The sequence below is a fragment of the Neopsephotus bourkii genome, unplaced genomic scaffold (genome assembly GCF_033783945.1).
Source record: "Neopsephotus bourkii isolate Nb327-2 ecotype Australia unplaced genomic scaffold, CSIRO-AGI_Nbou_v1 NB_2, whole genome shotgun sequence".
Classification (NCBI taxonomy): Eukaryota; Metazoa; Chordata; class Aves; order Psittaciformes; family Psittacidae; genus Neopsephotus; species Neopsephotus bourkii.
Genome location: NW_026900519.1, coordinates 971,173 through 991,764, shown reverse-complemented (window position 1 = coordinate 991,764; position 20,592 = coordinate 971,173). Strand labels below are relative to the sequence as shown.

Genomic DNA, 20,592 nt, shown 5'->3' with positions numbered 1-20,592 from the left:
TGGCCTTCCACAAACAGCACTTGGCATTGAAGAGTAGATATTAAACCTGCTGTAGGCATAGCTATTTAGGCTCTGTGTCTGTCTGGCTCCTACACTGCAGTTTCTGATCTTACCCTTATATTAAGCGTTCATTAAAATCACTGAGTTACTGAGTTGTGTGCAGCCAAAATTCCTCATGCAAGAACAATCCAACTATTAGTTCTTCCAACTCTTCTAGACATATGTACTCTTAACCATGTAGTTTATCATGTCCCCACTATCTCCATGGGATGTTGAGGTTTTTATTCCCTTTGAGGTGGGAATTCTTTGAGAATTAAGCTTACCAAAGTGATTTTCATAAAGCTGAAAATAATTAGCCTGGATTTAGCTGTTGGGATCATCTGTGGAATGGTGATGCTGTTAGGAGCCTGGGTTGCAAAGCTCCCTGTGCTTCATTTTCAGAACACATACAATGAGTTGGTTGTTTTCTCCAAAGGGTGAAGGATTATAGCTTGTGGTGATGTCTTTAGAAATGTTTTTAAAAGCTTGAATTAGGATTTTGTTAATTTCAGGCTTTTCTTTCCTTTTTTTCCTAAAGTCCATACCAAAATGTGACGGAGTTTGATGGCCAGGACGCCTGTGGATCAAATAGCTGGACAGTTGTGGATGTTGACCCACCGCCACGGTCCAATGAGCCCAAAGCCCAGGCCCAGCCAGGCTGGCTCCTGAGGGGTTTAAAGCCATGGACACAGTATGCTGTATTTGTTAAAACCCTGGTCACCTTCTCAGATGAACGAAGAACTTACGGTGCAAAGAGTGAAATCATCTACGTGCAGACCAACGCTACCGGTCAGTATCATTAAATTAATGCTGCCTTGGAAATGAAAAAGAAAAGTAGACCTAAATAGTCTTCTGCCTGATAGTCATGATAGTCCCATATCCGTGAAACTTTCCACTGCCATTGCAGCTCCACTGTGGTAGGAAGGTATTCCTAAACAAATGCCTGCTTCCCTGCATGGGAGATGATACCAACGTGCCCTTTTGCTGTCAGGCTCATGGGCCATGTGTAAGAGCTTGTGTGTGTGCTAGTGCCTCCTCCTGCAGGACTGACATGGACCTACTGTGGAGAAGAGTGTTTATTCCCATAGAAATGGAAACTTGCCTGTGTTTGTCCCTTGTTCTGTCAAGCTCTTGCAGAGCTGTGGAGATGACCTCTGTCTCTTTTCCCACCCTTGCAGTTCCATCAGTGCCGTTAGATCCAATATCTGTTTCCAACTCTTCATCCCAAATCATTCTGAAGTGGAAGCCACCCTCAGAGCCCAATGGAAACATCACACACTACCTAGTGTTCTGGCAGCAGCAGGCAGAAGATAGTGAGCTTTATGAACTTGATTACTGCTTAAAAGGTGAGTGTGTGTTTCCCTCTGAGGGCCAAGTTAAGTTTTGAAGGCATCCTGTGCCTGTTGGGGAATTATTTCGGAGCAGAATTTCACTAAGGCCTCCCAAAATCTCACCTACTGCTCTGTGTTACCTAAACTGAGATGACCTGGGGTAGAACTTTGCCTACAGCAGCATCTGAGCTCCATTTCAGAAATAGCACAGTCTAGAATCCAAGGCCTGTCATAAAAATGGGGAAGCTGCTCACGCCCTGGATGTGAAAGCTCAGGATGCCCAAATGTGCTGTGAATCTTGTGGACACTTGTTTGGGATCCTTGTAGGATCAAACATCTGCTTCTGCCATGTCAAGCATGAGTGCTACTAAAATTGTTTGATCCACAGGATTAAAACTGCCCTCAAGGACGTGGTCTCCTCCTTTTGAATCTGAAGATCCTCAGAAGTATAATCAAAGTGAAAATGAGGATGTCAGTGGAGAATGTTGCTCGTGCCCTAAAACAGATTCCCAGATACAAAAGGAGCTGGAAGAGTCTGCTTTCCGCAAGACATTTGAGAACTACCTTCACAATGAGGTTTTTGTCCCCAGGTACGAATATCATACAATATATAATAAGTAGAATAAACCTGGTGGTTAGGGATAGGAAATGTGATTGAATGTTAAACAAAAATTGGGCTGGACGTGGCCATATTGCAGGTTTCTGGGCTTCCATGAGCCTGTCTAGTCCAGCTGAACCACAGATGTCAGAACTGGTGAGAGCTGAGCACTTAAAGCTGATTTTATTACACATTTGGAAGATCCTGGTCTTATTTCCCATCTTTGAATTCTCCTCAGCTTGGGACTAAAGTGAGAATCTTTAACAAAGAGCTGTACGCCTGCAGCTCATTTGAACTTGGTTGGTGCCAGAAATAGCTATTTATTTTTTCTGTCTTAAAATTCTGTGGTCTAGCTTTTCATCCAGTGGAAAAGAAAGGAAAAGAAACAGGGAAGCTTCCCATGCCACAGCCTTGTCCTTTAGCGCGGTATTTGCGGTCTTCCTTGCACTTAGTCTGGGAAATACCTCCAATACCATGAGGAATGCAGCTGCTGTGGGTGGTGAACGTCCTGTTTTGAATGGCACACACAGTGTCACATTAAGTGGTGTTGAATGTCTTCACACTTCATATGCAACTTACAGAGGAAGCGCTGGGAGTCAGGTTAGAGTCTGTAACGATTTACCCTCTTCACTGTCGTGCGTTTTGGGCTCTTTAATTTATTCTCCTCTTACTGCCCTTAGCTAATAAACATTTATTTGCAGCCACTTGACAAAAGCTGCACTGAGCATTTATTATGGAGTGTGTATTAGTGTCTTCTCTGTGAGCCTGGGTTGGTGCCTGCAGTTGTCACATGGAGACTTGTGCAGAGTCACCCCTGTTGTTGTTTCATTTATTTAGTGTTGATCAGGTCAAGTTCCAGTGTGCAGAATGACACCAGCACGTCGTATTCAAAAGCAGAGGAGAACCAAGCCATGTACAAAAGCCAAACTCCTTTTGATGTAGGCAAACAATTCTGACAATCTGATTTTTATGTATTTGATTTATTTTTTTCTCCCAATTGCATTGTGCAGCCAGCCCAGGATGCTTCTCAGGCCACTTTCTGGGGTATGTATTTTAGGAAGAAACCAATCACCAGGATGTGCCACCTTGTCAGCCAGCTAAGGAAGAAATCTCCATTTCCCTAGGCTAACTAATCCTGTTAATGCAAGCCCCTTCTGCTGTTCTAAGTCAGGAGTAAAGATACCTTCCTGCTAACGTGCATCCTGCTTGTCTTTTCTGCCAGGCTCCAGACTATCACAGCCTAAACTGGAATTAGATTTCCTGTGAATACTGTGCCTATTGCCTGCTCACAGGGCAGCCTGGCAACTGAACATGATGTGTGCTTTACTTCAGGTGCTTTTATGTGGCTCCTGATAGTTTATTGACCTCTCCTGAGGTACTGTGTGGACTCCACTTGAGATAAGAAGCCTTCTGCCAGTCATCAGGAGGAATCTCACAGATGAGGCCAGCAGGGAATATGAGATGGCAGGGAGCAGGACAGAGCAGTTGAGAAGTCACTCACCCGATGTCTTCTCTCCTTGTTTTTCATGTGCCATTTTTCTCCTCCTGTGCTGTTCCCAGCTATCTGATCCCTGTGCAGTATCCAGGCTGTATGAGGATCTGCCACACTGCCTTAGTCCAGATCTGATCTTACTTGACTTGTTGAGAACCCCTCTGGAAACCACAGAAGCTGTTCCTTCCCCTATGCACATGGTTCATTAGCTGCTGCAGGAGATACTATTTCATGTCTTATGGGTTAATCGGCTCTGGCACTGGCAAGGCAAACTAGAGGTTTCTAAATGCTTCTTGCCATACCCACCTCCAGAGAGCCAGCAGGTATTTCTGCACCACGTCCTTTGTCACCTCCCTCTGTAGCTGAACAAAGTGGCCATCAGAAGCTGATGCTTTGTTTCTTCTTTCTTTTGTTATTTGCTGTTCCATTGGAACAAGTTTTGCACTGATGGGAACAAACAGGTGATTGTCCACTGGAACAGGTTGCTAAGGGAGGTTTTGGAGTCTCCATCCCTGGAGGTATTCAGATCTTGACCCGAAGAGGTCCTGAGCAAGCTGCTCTAGCTGCCCCTGCTGTGAGGAGGTCAGGTTAGACAATCTCTAGAGGGTACTTCCAACCCTCAATCATGCTGTGGAAAGCATGGGAAGATTTCAGAAGTAGTGGAAGTCCTGAGAGGTAGAGGGGAACTGAATGGCTGCTATTTAGGATGTTAATGTGTGCTCTGCAACATCACTGCTGCAGAAAAAGCAATCTCTGCTCTCTATCTTCATCCCCTGTGTCACACACATGCTGTTACAAATATTAGTGACTTACAGAATGAACAAGATCTGAATCTGGTATTTCACAGGGGGAAGGTCATTGGAACTACTGAAATGGCCATAATGAAAATCGCACTGGAACAACAATGGGAAAGCATCAAATGTTTGAAAATGCAGGGAATTTGCCTGGAAGATTGCTGCAAATGCAGGATAATAAATATGAGAAGATTAGGGATTACAGCTTCACAAGTTTTCCTTGCTTTCTGTTACTTGAGAAGGATGAAGTTTTTCTTGCATTTTACTCTGTGCTGCATCAGTGCTTGAATTACTGTTTTACTTGTGAAAACCAAAATTCTCTTAAACAGGAGGAGCAGTTGAATCCACACTTTGTAAACAGAGGCCTGTAGCTTTCCTTTGACATCCAAACAAGGTTCTGCTTGACCGTAAAGAATCCTTCCAGAGGAGGAAGGTGGCATGACCCAGCCCCAGGGCTCTGAACTCTGCTCCATTGTTAGGGGACATTGTACAGAACAGTGCAAAAACTGAGATGAACAGCAGCTCCAGAATGAGTTAATTAGTGATAGAGAAAGAGAAAACTACAAACTGACATGTGCTGTGCTGAACCTGCCTTTGGCATCCTGCGTTTTCATCAGGTGGATGAACGTGCTTACGTTGTTGGGTACCACCTGATGTTTAGTTGGAGGAAAACTTCAAATCTGCTTTCCAGCTGGTTGCGTTTGCTGCTGGAGGAGGGAATGGAGCTGGGGGTTGCAGTCAAAGCCTGAATCCACGCAGCTCCCTGTAGGAGTTGGCCAATCATTTGCCTGGTTCTCAGAGGGCGGCAGTGGAAAGTTCAGTTCAGCAGCAAAGATTTGCTTCAGCAGCTTGTTACATTTTTAGAGACTAGAGATGCCTCAAGTGTGGGTTCAGTTCAGGTCACTCTTTGTACCCTTTAATAGCTGCACGCACGTGTACACTCAAAAAAGATCATCATCACCTTAAAATACATGGTCCAGTTTTCAAATGGCATTGATTCCTTTTGTGTAACACAATACGACCACTGATGAACCACGGTGGTGAGTTCCCAACCTGGAATTCCTCGTGGTGAATGTGTGGCAGAGCATAAAGTGTTAGAATGAGGAGTTTTGGCTTGGTGCTTGTTTTGTTTGTTTGGTTTTTCCCCAAGAAAATGAAATCTGTGAATAGTTCTTAATTCAGTTGGATTTACTCTGTTTATGTACTGACAAACTCTGACATTGAAGTTGGCTCCTCACTCAGGAGCAGGGGAGTTGACAGGATCACGCTGCCAGCTCTGGTTTTACAACTGCAAAAGACTGCTGTGCAGTGATTTGAGAGGCAGTGTTTGGTTAAACAAAGCCTCACCACTAACACCTAATCTGAATCTGTGAGATTTAAATGTGCCTGTTGAAAGGAACGTACTAGCCTTGGTCCCTCAGGAAAAGGCTAAAATTATCTATCTATCTATCTATCTAGATTCAGCCTTAGGGTTCTGAATGGCAGATGTATTCCAATGAGCTGTGGAACTGGTCTTACACTTTATACAGGCAAGTTTATGACGCTTGGAGCATGTGGCACATCTGAGATCAGTGGAGTTGGGGCATGGCCTCACTTACTGAGAGCTAGAATGTGCAGGAGATAAACTCCAAAGCATCACAACACTGTCCAGGGCACCTGTGAGGCAACCTGATAAAGTTGTGTTCAGCTGGGAGGATCTTGAACTTGAATTCTCAAGAAAATACTTCAGACTTGGATTTATTTGGGGGGGGGCTTTTATCCTGTATGAAGTTGTGCAGGATGAATGCTGAATCTCTGTTGCATTGCAAATACAAGACTTGAATTTGAGTTTTCAGTGACACTCTGAGCTGTTTTAACTCTTCCTTTTCAGATGAATGTGTCGATGTTGGCCATAACAAATGTTGTAACCTGTATTACTTAACAGGCCATCAAGAAAGAGAAGAGACCTTGGCTCTGTGGCAAATGCCACTGTGGTGATACCCACCATCGCGTCCTCTCCCAACAACTCTGCAGCACAGTTGGAGAACGCAGAGGAGCAGAAACCTTTTGAAAAGGTGAAGTCTAAAGAGTCTTTGGTGATCTCAGGCCTGCGGCATTTCACTGGGTACCGCATTGAGCTGCACGCCTGTAACCACGATGCACAGGAATCCCGATGCAGCGTTGCAGCATATGTCAGTGCCAGGACCATGCCAGAAGGTAATTCTCTTCTTGAGCTCTGCTTTGGGCTGGTGGCTGATCACAGAATGCTGCTTTTCCTATGGGAGCCAGCTGCAGTACGGAAACACTGTGTAGGACTGCTGCTATCTGTATGTCCTGATACGAAAGGATAATGGATGAATAATATGTTCTGGTGTCCCCATCATAAGAAAGGCATGGAGCTGTTGGAGTGAGGGGGGGGACAAAGATGATCAGAGGCTGGAGCACCTCCCATATGAAAACAGGCTGAGAACATTGGGACTGTTCAGCCTGGAGAGGAGAAGCTGTGTGGAGACCTCAGAGCAGCTTCCAGTATCTGAAGGGGCCTACAAGGATGGTGGAGAGGGACTCGTCATCAGGGACTGGAGTGATAGGACAAGGGGTGATGGGTTCAAACTTAAACAGGGGAAGTTCAGGTTAGATATAAGGCAGAAGCTCTTCCCTCTGAGGGTGGTGGGACACTGGCACAGGGTGCCCAGAGGAGCTGTGGCTGTCCCATCCCTGGCAGTGCTCAAGGCCAGGTTAGACAGGGCTTGGAGCAAGCTGCTCTAATGGAAGGTGTCCCTGCCTGTGGCAGGGGGTTGGAACTGGGTGATCTTAAGGTCCCTTCCAACACAAACTATTCTGTGATTCTATGAACTATTGGCAGCTTTGAATTTTTCTGAAGACATAAAGTAAAACTATTATTATCATGAACTTGGTTCTAGCTAAGGCTGATGACATCGTCGGTTCAGTTACACATGAACTGGTTGAAAAAAACACCGTGCACTTGAAGTGGCAAGAACCAAAGGAGCCAAATGGTCTTATTGTACTGTATGAAGTGAATTATGGACGTCTTGGGGAGACAGAGGTGAGAATTTCTGCTTGTTCCTTAGCACAGCATATTTGGAGAAGTGGATCCACCTGGGAGTGCGGGACTGTTCAGTCTTTAACAGCCCGCATGCTTATGGTGTTCTGTCCTCTCTGGCTTCCTTGTGCGTGAACCAAGGTGACATAAAACTTCATTAGTGATTTTGTATCATCTGGAAGTCTATCTGAGGCAACACAGAGGATTAAAGGTCTGTGGTTCCAGTTTGCCAAATAAGCTTATCCAGTTTGCCAGCTTTCTGCATGGAGGTTTTTCTTTGGGATTTTATTTTACAGAAGGACAGAAACCATGGGGCTAAATTGAAGTTTAGAGAAATGAAGAAAGCCTTGAGCAGGCAGAGCTGTGGTGGGCAGCCCTGAATGCCAGCAGCCTGTGGGCAGCAGGGCTTGCCAGCCCAGGTCAGGTTTCAGGGCTGAGCTCTAGGCCAGTAAATGGCACATGCTCACTGTAATGTGAACTACTAAACTGTAAAATGCAAATCCAGGACATATTGGAGTAGCCCTGAGGATGTGAAAGCTCTGTTTGTGTGCGTTTGCCAGGCAAGGAGGCGAGGTGGGGATCCTTGGGTGCTATTGCAGGGCTGTGGGTCACTGCAGAGGTAGCGTGTGCAGCCTTCCTCTTCCCTCCTCCTCAGGAAGCTCACTACTGCGTGTCCCGTAAGCATTTTGCCAGTGAGCAGGGCTGTAAACTCCGTGGACTGCAGCCTGGAAACTACAGTGTCCGTATCCGAGCTACATCGCTGGCTGGAAACGGTTCATGGACAGAACCCACCTATTTTTATGTGGCTGATTACTGTGAGTTCATTTTATTTTCAGTATTTAATTCCTGATAGAAACACAGGTTGTTTTGGGAGGATGGGGGTTTAGCGAGCAGCGCACAGAGAAAAGAGGGGGGTCATAAAATACTGGCTATACAGCTACTTCATGTGGCTTTGCTTCATGAGGTCTCATTCTGACCAGCTCTGTGTTCTGTATCTAAAATAGCCTCTAGTTTTCTGTTTGTTCCACTTTATTCAAGGAGGAGGGGGGATGTACTGAGGAATAGGCTTGGATTTTGGACATGTGTAATAACTCCATCTCTCTCTTTCTCTCTTAGTGAATGCTCAGCCTAATATTGCAGTTATAATTGTGCCGATTATTTTTGCCATCATTATTGCTGGAATTATTGGAGCTGCTTATGTGCTTGTGAAAAAGAGGTGAGTGCAATTTTATCTTGTTTTCAGCAGAACAAGCAAAACTTCTCCCCAAAGCTTTTGTTTGTCTTTTGGGAGTAAGTCTGTTTATTTTCTAATTTAGATAATGGTTGCAACACACGAATTTCATTGAGGAAATGTTTTGTGCCTTTGGGGCAGTCTGTATTTGCTGCCTGCTTTGGGAATTAATCAGACTGCCTTCTAACGTGTCAAAGGCTGCAAATGTGCTGAAGAGTTTGTGTCTCTTCCAGGCAAACCGAAGGACCAACTGGACCACTCTACGCATCCTCTAACCCTGAATATCTGAGCGCCAGTGATGGTGAGAACAATGAGGGCTTTTTTGCACTTACTGCTTGGGTGGCCATTGAGACAGTGCAGCAATATGGGATTGGCATTGTCTTCATGAGGTTTTCTAGTCTTACACACATAGTATCCTGTGGCAGTGCTGAACAAGGCTGCTACAGAAAGGTCTTTCAAAAGATGGTTGCTCAATTCAGAAACATTTCCCTTTGCTCAACAGTCTATGTCCCTGACGAATGGGAGGTTCCACGAGACAAGATCACTCTCCTCCGAGAGCTGGGACAGGGCTCCTTCGGGATGGTGTATGAAGGAATTGCCAAGGACATAGTGAAGGGAGAGCCGGAGACTCGAGTAGCTGTGAAAACTGTGAACGAATCAGCCAGCCTCCGCGAGCGCATCGAGTTCTTAAATGAAGCTTCTGTGATGAAAGGCTTCAGCTGCCATCATGTGGTAAGCACCACGGGGTGCCTCAGATGATCAGCAAGTCCCATTACTAATAGTGCTTTAGTGCTTTCAGAGCCTGATGTTCAGCTGACAAAAGCAGCCAGTCTGTGGAACCAGTCGATTTAAAAGAGCTTTCCAGGTCATGTTCCATAAAATGCATCTGCCTGCATCATTTCATGTTTGCTCTTTCAAAACTTCTCAGCATGACAAGGCTTTGTAGTGCTGTTCTGAGCTCTTTTTCAGGGGTTTTGCTTTTCCTCCAAGCCCTCTTTTCAAGCTGGACCCTGCCTGGTGTGTTTGGACACAACCTTGAGGGAATTCCTCACTTATTTTCCAGGTTCGCCTCCTCGGGGTAGTCTCCAAAGGGCAACCTACTCTGGTGGTCATGGAGTTAATGGCACATGGAGATTTGAAAAGTTACCTTCGCTCTTTAAGACCTGATGCTGAGGTAAAGACAAGGAGAGATGGGAGCGTGTGGTGCCACGGAGTAACTTGATTTGAGGTTTACTCCTTCTTTCTTTATTGTAGAATAACCCCGGTCGTCCACCACCGATGCTGAGAGAAATGATCCAGATGGCTGCAGAGATTGCTGATGGCATGGCCTATCTGAATGCCAAAAAATTTGTTCACAGGGATCTTGCAGCTCGTAACTGTATGGTTGCAGAAGACTTCACTGTCAAAATTGGAGGTACGTAGTGTGTCACCAGAACACTATTCTGGGGGGCATGTTTGTGTGAAACCCAAGACACATGTGGCAAACAGAGATGATGTTCACTGGCTACCTCTGGAAATGCAGCAAGAATTGTATGGACTTTAGTAAGAACGTCATCTCCTTTAGTGCCAGAGCAGCTTCTCTCACCTTCTCTATTCTCAAACCTCTACCCAAAACGTTTATTGCCTTTCCAGCCTAAGCTGCCAGGGGTTATCTCACTGTTCTTTGCTTTCATGAGAATTATGACAAAGAAGGTGCTCTGTAGAACAAGCCAAGTGTTCATAATCCTATCAATAGGTCGGGTGCCCTTAAAAGTCATTTATCTTCCACAAGAACCAGTTTTCAACCCAAACCTTTTTAGAAATAAGTAAATACAACATGTACAAGTAAACCAAATCCCCACAGCATGGTGGTTTCTCAGACCTCTTTGAACTTATGCCCAAGGCAGTGGAACTTCAGGGCAAGGAGACCTCTGGTTTGCTTAAAGAGGATGACTAACAATAATGTTTAGAATAGAGGGTGTCACTAAAGGTTTTAACTTGTGGCTCTGGAGAGGAAAGATGCAGGGAAAGGAAGACGTTTTGGATGTTGATTGTGAGGTGAGAGATGACTGCAGGTTGGGCCATAGGAGGCTTGCTGGGTGTGTGAAAATAGCCTGGCACAAAAGGAGGGCAGCAGCCATCTGGAGATGTTGCACAGTATAAGAGAGATGTTTAACACATCCCCTTTGCTCTTCTCAGACTTTGGCATGACCAGAGATATCTACGAGACGGATTATTACCGCAAAGGAGGCAAAGGACTGCTGCCTGTGCGGTGGATGGCACCGGAATCACTGAAGGATGGTGTTTTCACTGCTTATTCCGATGTGTGGTAAGTTGTCCTCTGCAATCTCAGATAGATTCCAGCTCAAGAGCTCACAGTTTAACACAGTGTTAACACAAATTGTGAGTTGCTGACTTCTTCAGAGTACAGCCAAACCAAAAACATTGTTTGGAAGCCCTCTCCATAAAACTACAGTGGTGTCTTTTACACGTTCTCCAAAAGAAGACAATATCAATTGTAGACCTGCAGGATGTTTTATTCTCACCAGGAGCCTTCTCTTTTCCTTAGGTCATTTGGTGTTGTCCTTTGGGAAATAAGCAGTTTGGCAGAGCAGCCATACCAGGGACTCTCCAACGAGCAGGTGCTAAAGTTTGTCATGGATGGAGGATACCTGGATCAGCCAGACAACTGCCCGGAGAGGCTGTAAGTACTAAGCAAGGGACAACCAACCAAGCTGCACTCTTTAGCTAAAGTGTGGCCTATGTGTCACCTCTTCTCCTCTTGTCTGTGGGGGAGGAACAAACCAGACTTCAGTGAGCAGAAATTCAACCAGTGTCATCCTTAGTGAGCCAGGAAATAAAGACCTGAACCAGCCTATTTCACTAGAAGGGAAATTAAACCAACTTGGACCTTACTTTGTGAGTACAGATTCAAGAGCAGGAAATACAAAGGACAGGAAAAGCTTAAAATACAAGTAAGCACTGTATCAGCTTGGCCAAACAAAATGTTCTTCCTCCACTCTGGACTAGTGGGTGGCAGTTTATGGCACGTGGCTACTGAGGCTGCAAGGGAGCATCTTGTTAATCCAAGGCCTGCTGAGGTTTTCTGTAGTTCATCTCTGTATAGCACATAAGTAGTCTTAAGAATTACAACCACTTCTTACCACCCATTTTCAGAAATCCAGTGTTGGCTCATGAAGAGGGAGAGGCAGGAGAACACTGTGCTGAGCCAAGAGCTGGTTATCATAGAATCATGCAATGGTTTGGGTTGGAAAGGATCTTAGGATCATCTGGTTCCAAACCCCTGCCGTGAGCAGGGACGCCTTCCACTAGACCAGGTTGTTCCAAGCCGTGTCCAACCTGACCTTGAACACTGCCAAAGATGGAGCATTCACAGCATCCTTTAGCAGCCTGTTCCAGTGCCTCACAGTTTTCACAGTAAAGAGTTTCTTCCTTATATCCATCCTAAATCTCCCCTCTTTAAGTGAGCCCTTTGTACCTCCTGTCCAAGGCCTGTTCATTCCTGTTTCAGGCTCATTGCCCCACCAAGAGCACAAGGCCAGGCTGCCTGCAGGGTTAGGGAGAACAGAGGGCATGGGTGAAGACAGTAAAAAACACCTCACAGAGATTACAAACTGAAGCCAGATACTCTCCTGCACCAGGGCTAAGGATTGTTGTGCTTACCCAGGTGCTCCCTAAACTCCTGGCAGAGGAATTAGAACAATCCTGTTCCTCAGTGTTTAACCTGAGCCAGCATGTTTGTCAGAAGGGTTTGAGGAGACACTGCTGAAGCAATGTGCAGCAGAGAGGGAAGGAGCCATGGCTGGAACAGAGGATGCTGATAGTAACGTGCAGGTTCTGGTAACCTCTCACCCCGGCCTGCTTCCAGAGTCAAAAATAAACATGTTTTGTGAATATCCTCATGAAAAAAACCTCCTGTCCTGGACATTTATCTCTCATGGGCAGCAACAAACTCCACTTTGAAACTTTATTTGTACTTGTAAGTTCGTTCTCCATGGTGTCTGATAACATACGACCTCTTGCTGCAGCTGTTCTTCTGGGTGGGATGTTGACAGGAGCTCTGTCCTCTGCACAGCCTCCCGTTTTCCTTGGAGCTTTAGGAGCTTTGTTATCTTTCAGGCAGAGTTAAAATTAAAATGGAATGAATTAAAAAGTTGTGACCTGGCTCTAAGTGTGTGTGTGCACACAGAGAGCATGTGAACCGCAGCCCCGTTTCCTTCGGGAGCCAAGTTCAGAACAATTGGAGGAATTGGAAGGAATTTTTGATCTAGACAGAGAAACAGAGAAAAACGAGCCCCAGGAGCAACAGGCAAATACAGAGATCCCCTTAAAGGGGCTACAAGAAACCTGGAGAGGGGCTTTGGACAAGGGCCTGTAGGGTCAGGCCAAGGGGAGTGGCTTAAACCTGCCCGAGGGGAGACTGAGCTGAGCTCTTAGGCAGAAGCTCTTCCCTGTGAGGGTGCTGAGGCGCTGGCACAGGGTGCCCAGAGAAGCTGTGGCTGCCCCATCCCTGGCAGTGCTCAAGGCCAGGTTGGACACAGGGGCTTGGAGCTGCTCCAGTGGAAGGAGTCCCTGCCTGTGGCAGGGGTTGGAACTGGATGAGCTTTAAGGTCCCTTCCAACCCAAGCCATGCCATGATTCTATGATAAACAACTCAGAGTATTGAAGGAGTAGCATGGGGGGGTGGGCAGTCTGATGTGGACACCAACCTTGCTCTGTGCCAGCCCTGCCTACATTGAATTGTTTCTTCCTCCCTCTGACCCTGTGTTTGTCCCGATCTAGGCACAGCCTGATGCAGATGTGTTGGCAGTACAACCCCAAAATGCGCCCCACCTTCATCGAGATCATTGAGATGCTGAAGGAGGACTTGCACCCCAGCTTCCACGAGGTCTCGTTCTTCTACAGTGAGGAGAACAAACCTCTGGAAACAGAGGAGTATGAGATGGACTTTGAGAACATGGAGAGCATTCCCCTCGATCCCTCCTCGTACTCACAGAGGGACAAAGTCCTGGGTCGGGACAATGGACCCTCCATGGCCCTCAAGGGGAACTATGAAGAGCACATACCTTACACTCACATGAACGGTGGCAAGAAAAATGGACGGATTCTCTCCATGCCCAGGTCGAGCCCTTCCTAACGCTTCCTGTTTGGCCCAAGGGTTGTGTCTGCTTTTTTCCCCTCCACAGATCTCAGGACTCTTGTTATTGCTGCCACAGTGTATGACACACATCTATGAACTCGTCAGATTTTTAATCATCTTATGATTAATACTTTATTATTACCTTTCTTTTGCCAAGTTGACTGGCTGTCAGTGGACTTATCTGTGAACATAAATGGAGAGGTTTCCATGGCTGCTGTCCCTCTGTAACCATGGTTTCAAAACAGGAAGCCACCGTGTACGTTCATCTGAAGGAGGAGCCTCCACGTTTGCCAACAAGAGACGTGAAACATGCTGGTATCTGAGCTACAGTGCGGAACAAAACTGCAGGACAAGAGCATTTCCAGTCAAATTCCAGGCTTTCAGGCATTCTCTTCACTACAGCTGAAGGATTCAACACATCAGACGGACGCACCAGATCCTCAGATTGACCAATAGCTGCTGCTTTCATACTTTTTCAATGGGTTAAATCCCAGGGGTGCGTGCGTTTGTGTGTGCAGTATATATATGTGGGGTGTATATGTATAGCAAAATATACACCTCTGGGGTTTTGTACATAAGTTTTGTATGTTCTCACAGAAGCTTTCCTCTTCTCGGAAGCGTCTACTTCTCTTTTTTCCCATTTCCCTGGAGTGACTGAATCCCAAACAGATTATTTTTATACTGAGGACTCTTGGGAGTAGGTTTTCTCTCATTAAAAGACAAGGAAAAAAAAAAATGAGGAAAATGTGCTGGGAGCCAAAGGAGCAGAAATCTGAGATTTGTGGGTACCTTTCAAGACCAAACGGAGTTGGAGTCCCCTGCCCTCTCTGAGAGCGGAGTTTTCTGTCCTTACAGCATTGAGTATATATATTGTTTGTTGTAACATATTTAAGAATATCTTGAGTTTAAGTTTTAACTTCATATAAATTATTGACTGTTTATGATCCTTTCGGGGAGGGGATAATTTAGGGGATTGTTTGGTCTTAAAGTGGTCCAAAGATTTCAGAATGAACTAATTTTAGCCCATTACCCTTTTAGGAGCTATGAAGCACACGTTAAGTTTATACTTGACAAAGCTTTATAATACAGTTTCATGATTTATACAGTGCAGTCAGCCAGCTCCAGCTGAAGCCCTGAGATGAAGTAGTTGGGACTTCACTTGGTTGGTGAGGGCTGAATGACACCAGAACATCCCCAAGCCCGAGCCCTGCTACCCCTTTGCCCCCATGTCCTTTGTGTTGCCTTCTGTGCTGCAGAAACAGCCAGCGAGAGGGGACGAGCGAGAACTCTGACCTTAAAAAGAGACACTAAAGCCAATCCAAAGCAGGAGAGCTCGAGGCTCTTGGCTCTGCACGTGAAGCAGGAGCTGAATGGGACTGTGGTCAGCTGCGTGCTGCCCACCTGCTGCTGTTCGGGCGTCTGGCCTGGTGCTGCCTGCAGACCTCCCGTGTTTCCCTTGGATTCCCTGTGTCCTGCCCAGGCCGCTTGCAGCTCTTCGGGATGTCAGCTTTTGTCTTCTGGACTGTGCTTTGTTTTGCTGCTCTTTGCATAAAAGACCGAGCTGGTCAGCATAAGGTGTTGGGAAATGATTGTGAAACTCAATGTGTCTTGTGGTGGTGGGGGAGCGTGCTAGCAGGGAGAAGTGCTAAAGCAAGAAGTGAAGATGATCGATGTCGCAGGCCCTTGTCATTCAGGAGGTGTTTGAAAAGGGGAGGGAGATGCTCAGTCCTTGCCTTCTCCTTCTGGAGAAGCCCAAGAGCTGGTTTGTGCTCTCTGCCAGGAGAAGATAAGGTTCTCCTGACCCTGTGAGAGTGGGGACATGGAGCTGGTGTATGGCTTCTTATTCCAGCCTGGGTGGTGCTCCTGATTCCTCCCTGCAAGCAGACGAAAGGGGAACCTGAGCCCACTCCACTGCAGCATCAGGGGAGGATGATGGGCTTTGTGCACCACTGTGAGCCGTTGGGCCTCTGTGGTGGTTGCATCTGGTTGGTTTGGACAAAGAGGGAGGGTGCAGGTTGCTCACAAGGTTAGGTGGAAGGTACATGGTCCAGCCATGGGTAAGAACCTTTGCTTTCAGAAGGCCTCGTTTACATTTCTTCTGCTTTACAAAGTAGTAACTGCTCAGCAGCTCTGTGCTACACGGCAGAAAAGAAGACATTCTCACACTTTTCTAAGGAAGAGAAGTTTTTCTTATTAGAATTTTTTTATTTATTTTAATATATAAAACACTGTAAAAAGAAAAAACAGACAATTTGCTTTCTTAAACACACAGAACGTGTAAATTTGTATCTGTAAACTCTTGGCAAGTGGATGTGGTTGGGATTATTTGTGTCCTGTTCTGGTGCAGTCTACCTCAGTGTTTCTTAAGGATCATTTTACTACGCACCTTTAAACCTGTTTAAATACTCTGGCCTGGGCCTATTGTGGATCAGGGAAAAGCAGTATCAGCTGATTCCAATACAGGGGACCATTCAGAGAAGGGAATGGGTAGGAGAAGGGCTCATCACTGGTTTAGTGATGAGGAAAGGAAAGGAAAGAAAGAACCGATTTACAGATTTGGATCTGATGTTGTGATGCCATCCTCTTAATTCTGATGTAAAACAAAGAGAGCAAAAGAGCCATTTAAATGTTTGGATTTTAGGGAATGGATGACCTAAAGGAATAGACTGTGTCCTTCTGGAGCAGCATTGGCCAATGTGGAGCTGGGACTGACGACCCCATGCTGCTGGGTTGGGGTATCTTGGTCGCTGTGCACAGGTATGATTGACCTCCAGAACTAAGCCTTCCCCAGCGTGTCCTTGTTTTGATAACCTTTTAAGCTGCAACAATCCTGACTGTGGGAATAGAAGATCTTTGCTACATAAAAACGTTGGAACCTTGTATTGGGTCTAGGTTTAACCTCCACTGATACGGGTTGGCCCACTGTGGACACGCGGTTTGTGACACTGTGGTCGCTGCACCGAACCCGGTGGTGCTTTGGATTCAGTCTGTGTGTAAGGCTTATTCCAGTCATCCTTCCTACATTGTGCCAAGGGTGAGGAAGGGCGCGTGGTGCTAGTGGTGAGGATGCTGGGTTTCCCCTGTTTGAAGACAGAAAACACTAGTGGTTGCCACTGTGGCTGTTAAAGATGGCACTCACTCGCCTATAGAATTAGGAAGAATAAATGAGCATCACCTGGAATGCCCAGCTCTCACTGGAAAATCCTTTACTCTCTGCTGGCAGCTGATACTTTGTGTTGGATGATCCTCGCCCCGGGAATGCCAAAATCCCTACTTGGATCTCGCTGATGCCTGTTCAGAGACACTGGGGGTTGTGCACCAGTTGGGATTGCATGTGCAAGACGAAAGCTGCTCTGTGCCCGGTGTTGTGGAGGGCTACATCACAGGATGGTTTGGGTTGCAAAGGACCTTCAAGCTCATCCAGTTCCAACCCCTGCCATGGGGACACCTTCCACTAGAGCAGCTTGCTCCAAGCCCCATCCAGCCTGGTCTTGGGATGGAGAACTTCCCACTCGCAGGTTCAACCTGTGCAGGAGCAGCTGTGGCCTCCTCTGTGCAGCTTTGTGATAGGGAGAGTTCCCCATATAGCCAGACCTTCCCCATCTCTCCAGCCAGTGAAGCAGGAGGCACAGGAGCGCGTTCCTGTGCTCTGCTGCATCTTCACTGAGCCAATGTTTGAAGCCTGAGAGGGGAGAGGGCTGCACATTGAATTCAATGGCCGCTTCCTGAACGCCTCTTGTCAACCTGGTACTTCTCTTGCAGTGCAGTGCAGCATCGTGATGCTTGGCTGCTAGGTTAGAAACGTGTCTGTCTTGGCTGCTTGTAAATACTCCGTTGTGTTGTAAAATAGAAGAGCTAATAACAAACTCTGTGCCAGCACTGGGTTGGGAAAGGTGGTAGGAACTAGACTGCGCCGCCACGAGGTATTTTCTGTGGGTCATAAAGCAGCTGTGTTGCTGTGGAAGAGGCTGCTTTGAGGATGCTGAAGGGTACTCTTAATTTATGGGTAGTGTATCTCTTTTCTCCTGAATATGTGTTATAGTGATGGGACACTTTGCTTCGTTTTGGTATGTTGTGTATAATGTTGGTATCTCTTTTGGAAGGATCTCCAAGTCATGTAATGTGCTCCTGACCTAACGATGATGAAGGCAAATGGGAAAAGACAGGAGCAGGAAGGGTGCTGGAGGGGTTATTCTTGAGCCTCCATTTTAGGGGAAGGAGAGAGGCCATCGAGCTCCCTCTTCACATCACTGCGATACAAAGATGGACCCTGAGATGTTCCTGGCCCCTCGCTGCGAGCAGTGATTCCTGATGCCAAGACTGGACCCTCGTACGAGTCAGGAAGTACAATATCTGTGTGCCATATGAAAACCTTGCTCTCAAGGCTGTGCTAGGTGCTCCGGTGACCCGTGTGAGTTGGGTTTGGAGCCTGAAGCAAGCAAGAAGCTGCAGCTGAACCCTCTGATCCTCTGGCTGTGTCCCAGCCTCCCTGGAAGCCAGGATTTTGCAGGTATGGCTGTGATGGGAATCCTGAACCCTGTGCCAAGGAGCCACTGTGCGTGCGGTCCAGGGACAGAGCTGGTGGATGGATTGAAAGGGAGATGTAGTTCCAATCAGAACTGAAATAAGACTCTGTTGGTGTTTGTATGAACTGAACTGAACTGAACTTGGCCTTTTTCATTACCTTCTGCTTGGCTCTGTGTTAACTCCGCTTGGATCCTGTGCGTGAGCGTTGGTGTAAGAGCATTAACGCGTTCAACCCGTTCTGTTCCTCTCGCCTTGTCACGAGAGCGAAGCCCAGTCATACAGTTGGCTTCTGGAGGAACCTGACTGTTCAAAAGCAGTTCTAAAGCCACCGTTTTTAGCAACCCTGCTGTCGTTCCATGTGTGTTTCCTTTTAACACGAACCTGCTTGTCCTTCTCAAAAGTAAGCACTTATCCCTGCAGTTCTGGCAGATCACCTGCAGCACAATGCGAGCTCTGAGGGGGCAGGCAGAGAAATGACTTTTTAAACGGTGTATAATAAAGCTGGTATTAACTCCTGCAGCCTTGGTTTGTTTGGGGTTGGGGTATTTTGATTTGCAAGCAGCAAAACCGCCCGGTTCTGGCAGTGATTTTGGTCTGAGACCAGTTTTCCAAGTGATGGTACTGAGCAGTTCTCTTAGTCCAGACGGTTCCTATGGGAGCGGGTCCATTCAGAGCCCCTGGGGTGGTTCTGGTACCCAAAGAGGAGCCAGCGGTAGAGTTTAAACATGGGCACAGATGCTCTTGCTTTTTGTGTCCCAGCCCCTGTTAAGTCCCAGTGTCACCGGTAAGCTTGAGCTCAGGGCTGATTACCCAAGAGATCCGAGCTGGACTCAGCACCAAAGCTCTTCTGTTAATGCAGCATCCAGCAGCACTTCCACCCTCTGAGTGGCTGAGAAAGTTGGGGCTGTTCAGCCTGGAGAAGGGAAGGCTGCGTGGAGACCTCATAGCAGCCTTCTAGTATCTGAAGGGGGGCTATAGGGGTGCTGGGGATGGAATCTTCATTAGGGACTGTAGTGATAGGACAAGGGGTAATGGGTTAAAACTGAAACAGGGGAAGTTTAGATTGGATCTAAGGAGGAAATTCTTCCCTGTCAGGGTGCTGAGGCACTGGAATGGGTTGCCCAGGGAGGTTGGGAATGCTCCATCCCTGGCAGTGTTCAAGACCAGGTTGGATGAGGCCTTGGGTAATATGGTTTAGTGTGAGGTGCCCCTGCCCATGGCAGGGGGGTTGGAACTGGATGATCTTAAGGTCCTTTCCAACCCGAACTATTCTATGATTCTATGATCTTAGTGTCCAAGTGCTGCTCCCAGAGCTGAGTCCCATGGAAAACTGGTGGAAGGAGAGCTTCAGAAAGGCCACTTCTCAATCTAAAAGGCAAAGATATTTCAAAAGGAAAAGCATTGCCTTTTGCTTTAGGGAATGGCTTTATCCCCGCAGTATCAAAAGTGGATTGTGTTCAAGACCTGCATGGATGGGGGTACTGGACATCAGCTTCATCAAACACAGTCATAAAACCCCAAATGCTTTCTGCTTGCATGCAAGATGGTTTCAGGTACGTGGTCAGTGATGGTTTGGGGGTGTTTTCTTCTGTTTAACCTTGCTGCTCCCACTTTGCTCTGTGCCTGTCAAAGGTTCCAGTAAACAGTGTCGCAGATACCTCTGGTTTGAACTGGAAGGATCAAACGGGCCAGGAGCTGCTTCTCAAAGAGGACAAAAGACACAAAACCATTCCCCCTTGGTGTATTCTCAGTGTTTTCATCGGTGAGCCAAGCAGTGACGTGTACAGGAATATGGCTGGGTATGAAGGAGAAAGAAGTCTTGCTGCATCAGATGATTGAACAATTTAACTGTTCCTATGAACATGCCGAATAAATGATCCAGGAGTAACTGTTCAGTTCGTGTCTCTGTCTGTGCAGCACCGAGTGCTGCTTTACCGCACAGAAAGCATTAAATTGGTGTCTATATTTTATATATATATATATATATATATATATGTGCACACACATCTGTCAGTTGAACTCCTCTGGCCCATGGCTTGGCCTCACAGAGGGTTCCAGCAGCTTGATGCCATCAGGGGAACACTGTAAAAGGGATTCCTTCCACCTGGATCATTGAGAGCTGCATCTCTGATGTGATGTGTGGAGCTGCATCTGCTGTGATGTGTGGAGCTGCATCTCTGCTGTTAATGTGTGGAGCTGCATCTCTGCTGTGATGTGTGGAGCTGCATCTCTGATGTTAATGTGTGGAGCTGCATCTCTGATGTTAATGTGTGGAGCTGCATCTCTGCTGTTAGTGTGTGGAGCTGCATCTCTGATGTTAATGTGTGGAGTTGCATCTCTGCTGTAAACTGTGGAGCTGCATCTCTGCTGTAATGTGTGGAGCTGCATCTCTGCTGT

At 46.7% G+C, this 20,592-nt stretch overlaps 2 protein-coding genes across 2 annotated transcripts in view; one reads left to right on the top strand and one right to left on the bottom strand.

The window, feature by feature from the left end:
* The window catches only part of INSR (insulin receptor), a 50,057-nt gene extending 34,815 nt beyond the window's left edge, over window positions 1-15,242 (top strand). Inside the window, exons 8-21 of the mRNA XM_061353182.1 lie at window positions 578-828; window positions 1,218-1,385; window positions 1,759-1,960; window positions 6,179-6,450; window positions 7,158-7,300; window positions 7,953-8,112; window positions 8,414-8,513; window positions 8,762-8,829; window positions 9,031-9,260; window positions 9,592-9,702; window positions 9,783-9,942; window positions 10,707-10,836; window positions 11,077-11,211; window positions 13,311-15,242. Of these exons, the coding sequence (XP_061209166.1) occupies window positions 578-828; window positions 1,218-1,385; window positions 1,759-1,960; window positions 6,179-6,450; window positions 7,158-7,300; window positions 7,953-8,112; window positions 8,414-8,513; window positions 8,762-8,829; window positions 9,031-9,260; window positions 9,592-9,702; window positions 9,783-9,942; window positions 10,707-10,836; window positions 11,077-11,211; window positions 13,311-13,665 (2,485 nt within the window). The 3' untranslated portion in view covers window positions 13,666-15,242. The remainder of the gene's footprint in view (window positions 1-577; window positions 829-1,217; window positions 1,386-1,758; window positions 1,961-6,178; window positions 6,451-7,157; window positions 7,301-7,952; window positions 8,113-8,413; window positions 8,514-8,761; window positions 8,830-9,030; window positions 9,261-9,591; window positions 9,703-9,782; window positions 9,943-10,706; window positions 10,837-11,076; window positions 11,212-13,310) is intronic.
* PEX11G (peroxisomal biogenesis factor 11 gamma) overlaps window positions 1-20,592 on the bottom strand; it is a 343,872-nt gene that overhangs the window by 257,001 nt on the left and 66,279 nt on the right. The gene's annotated exons all lie outside the window — the stretch shown is intronic.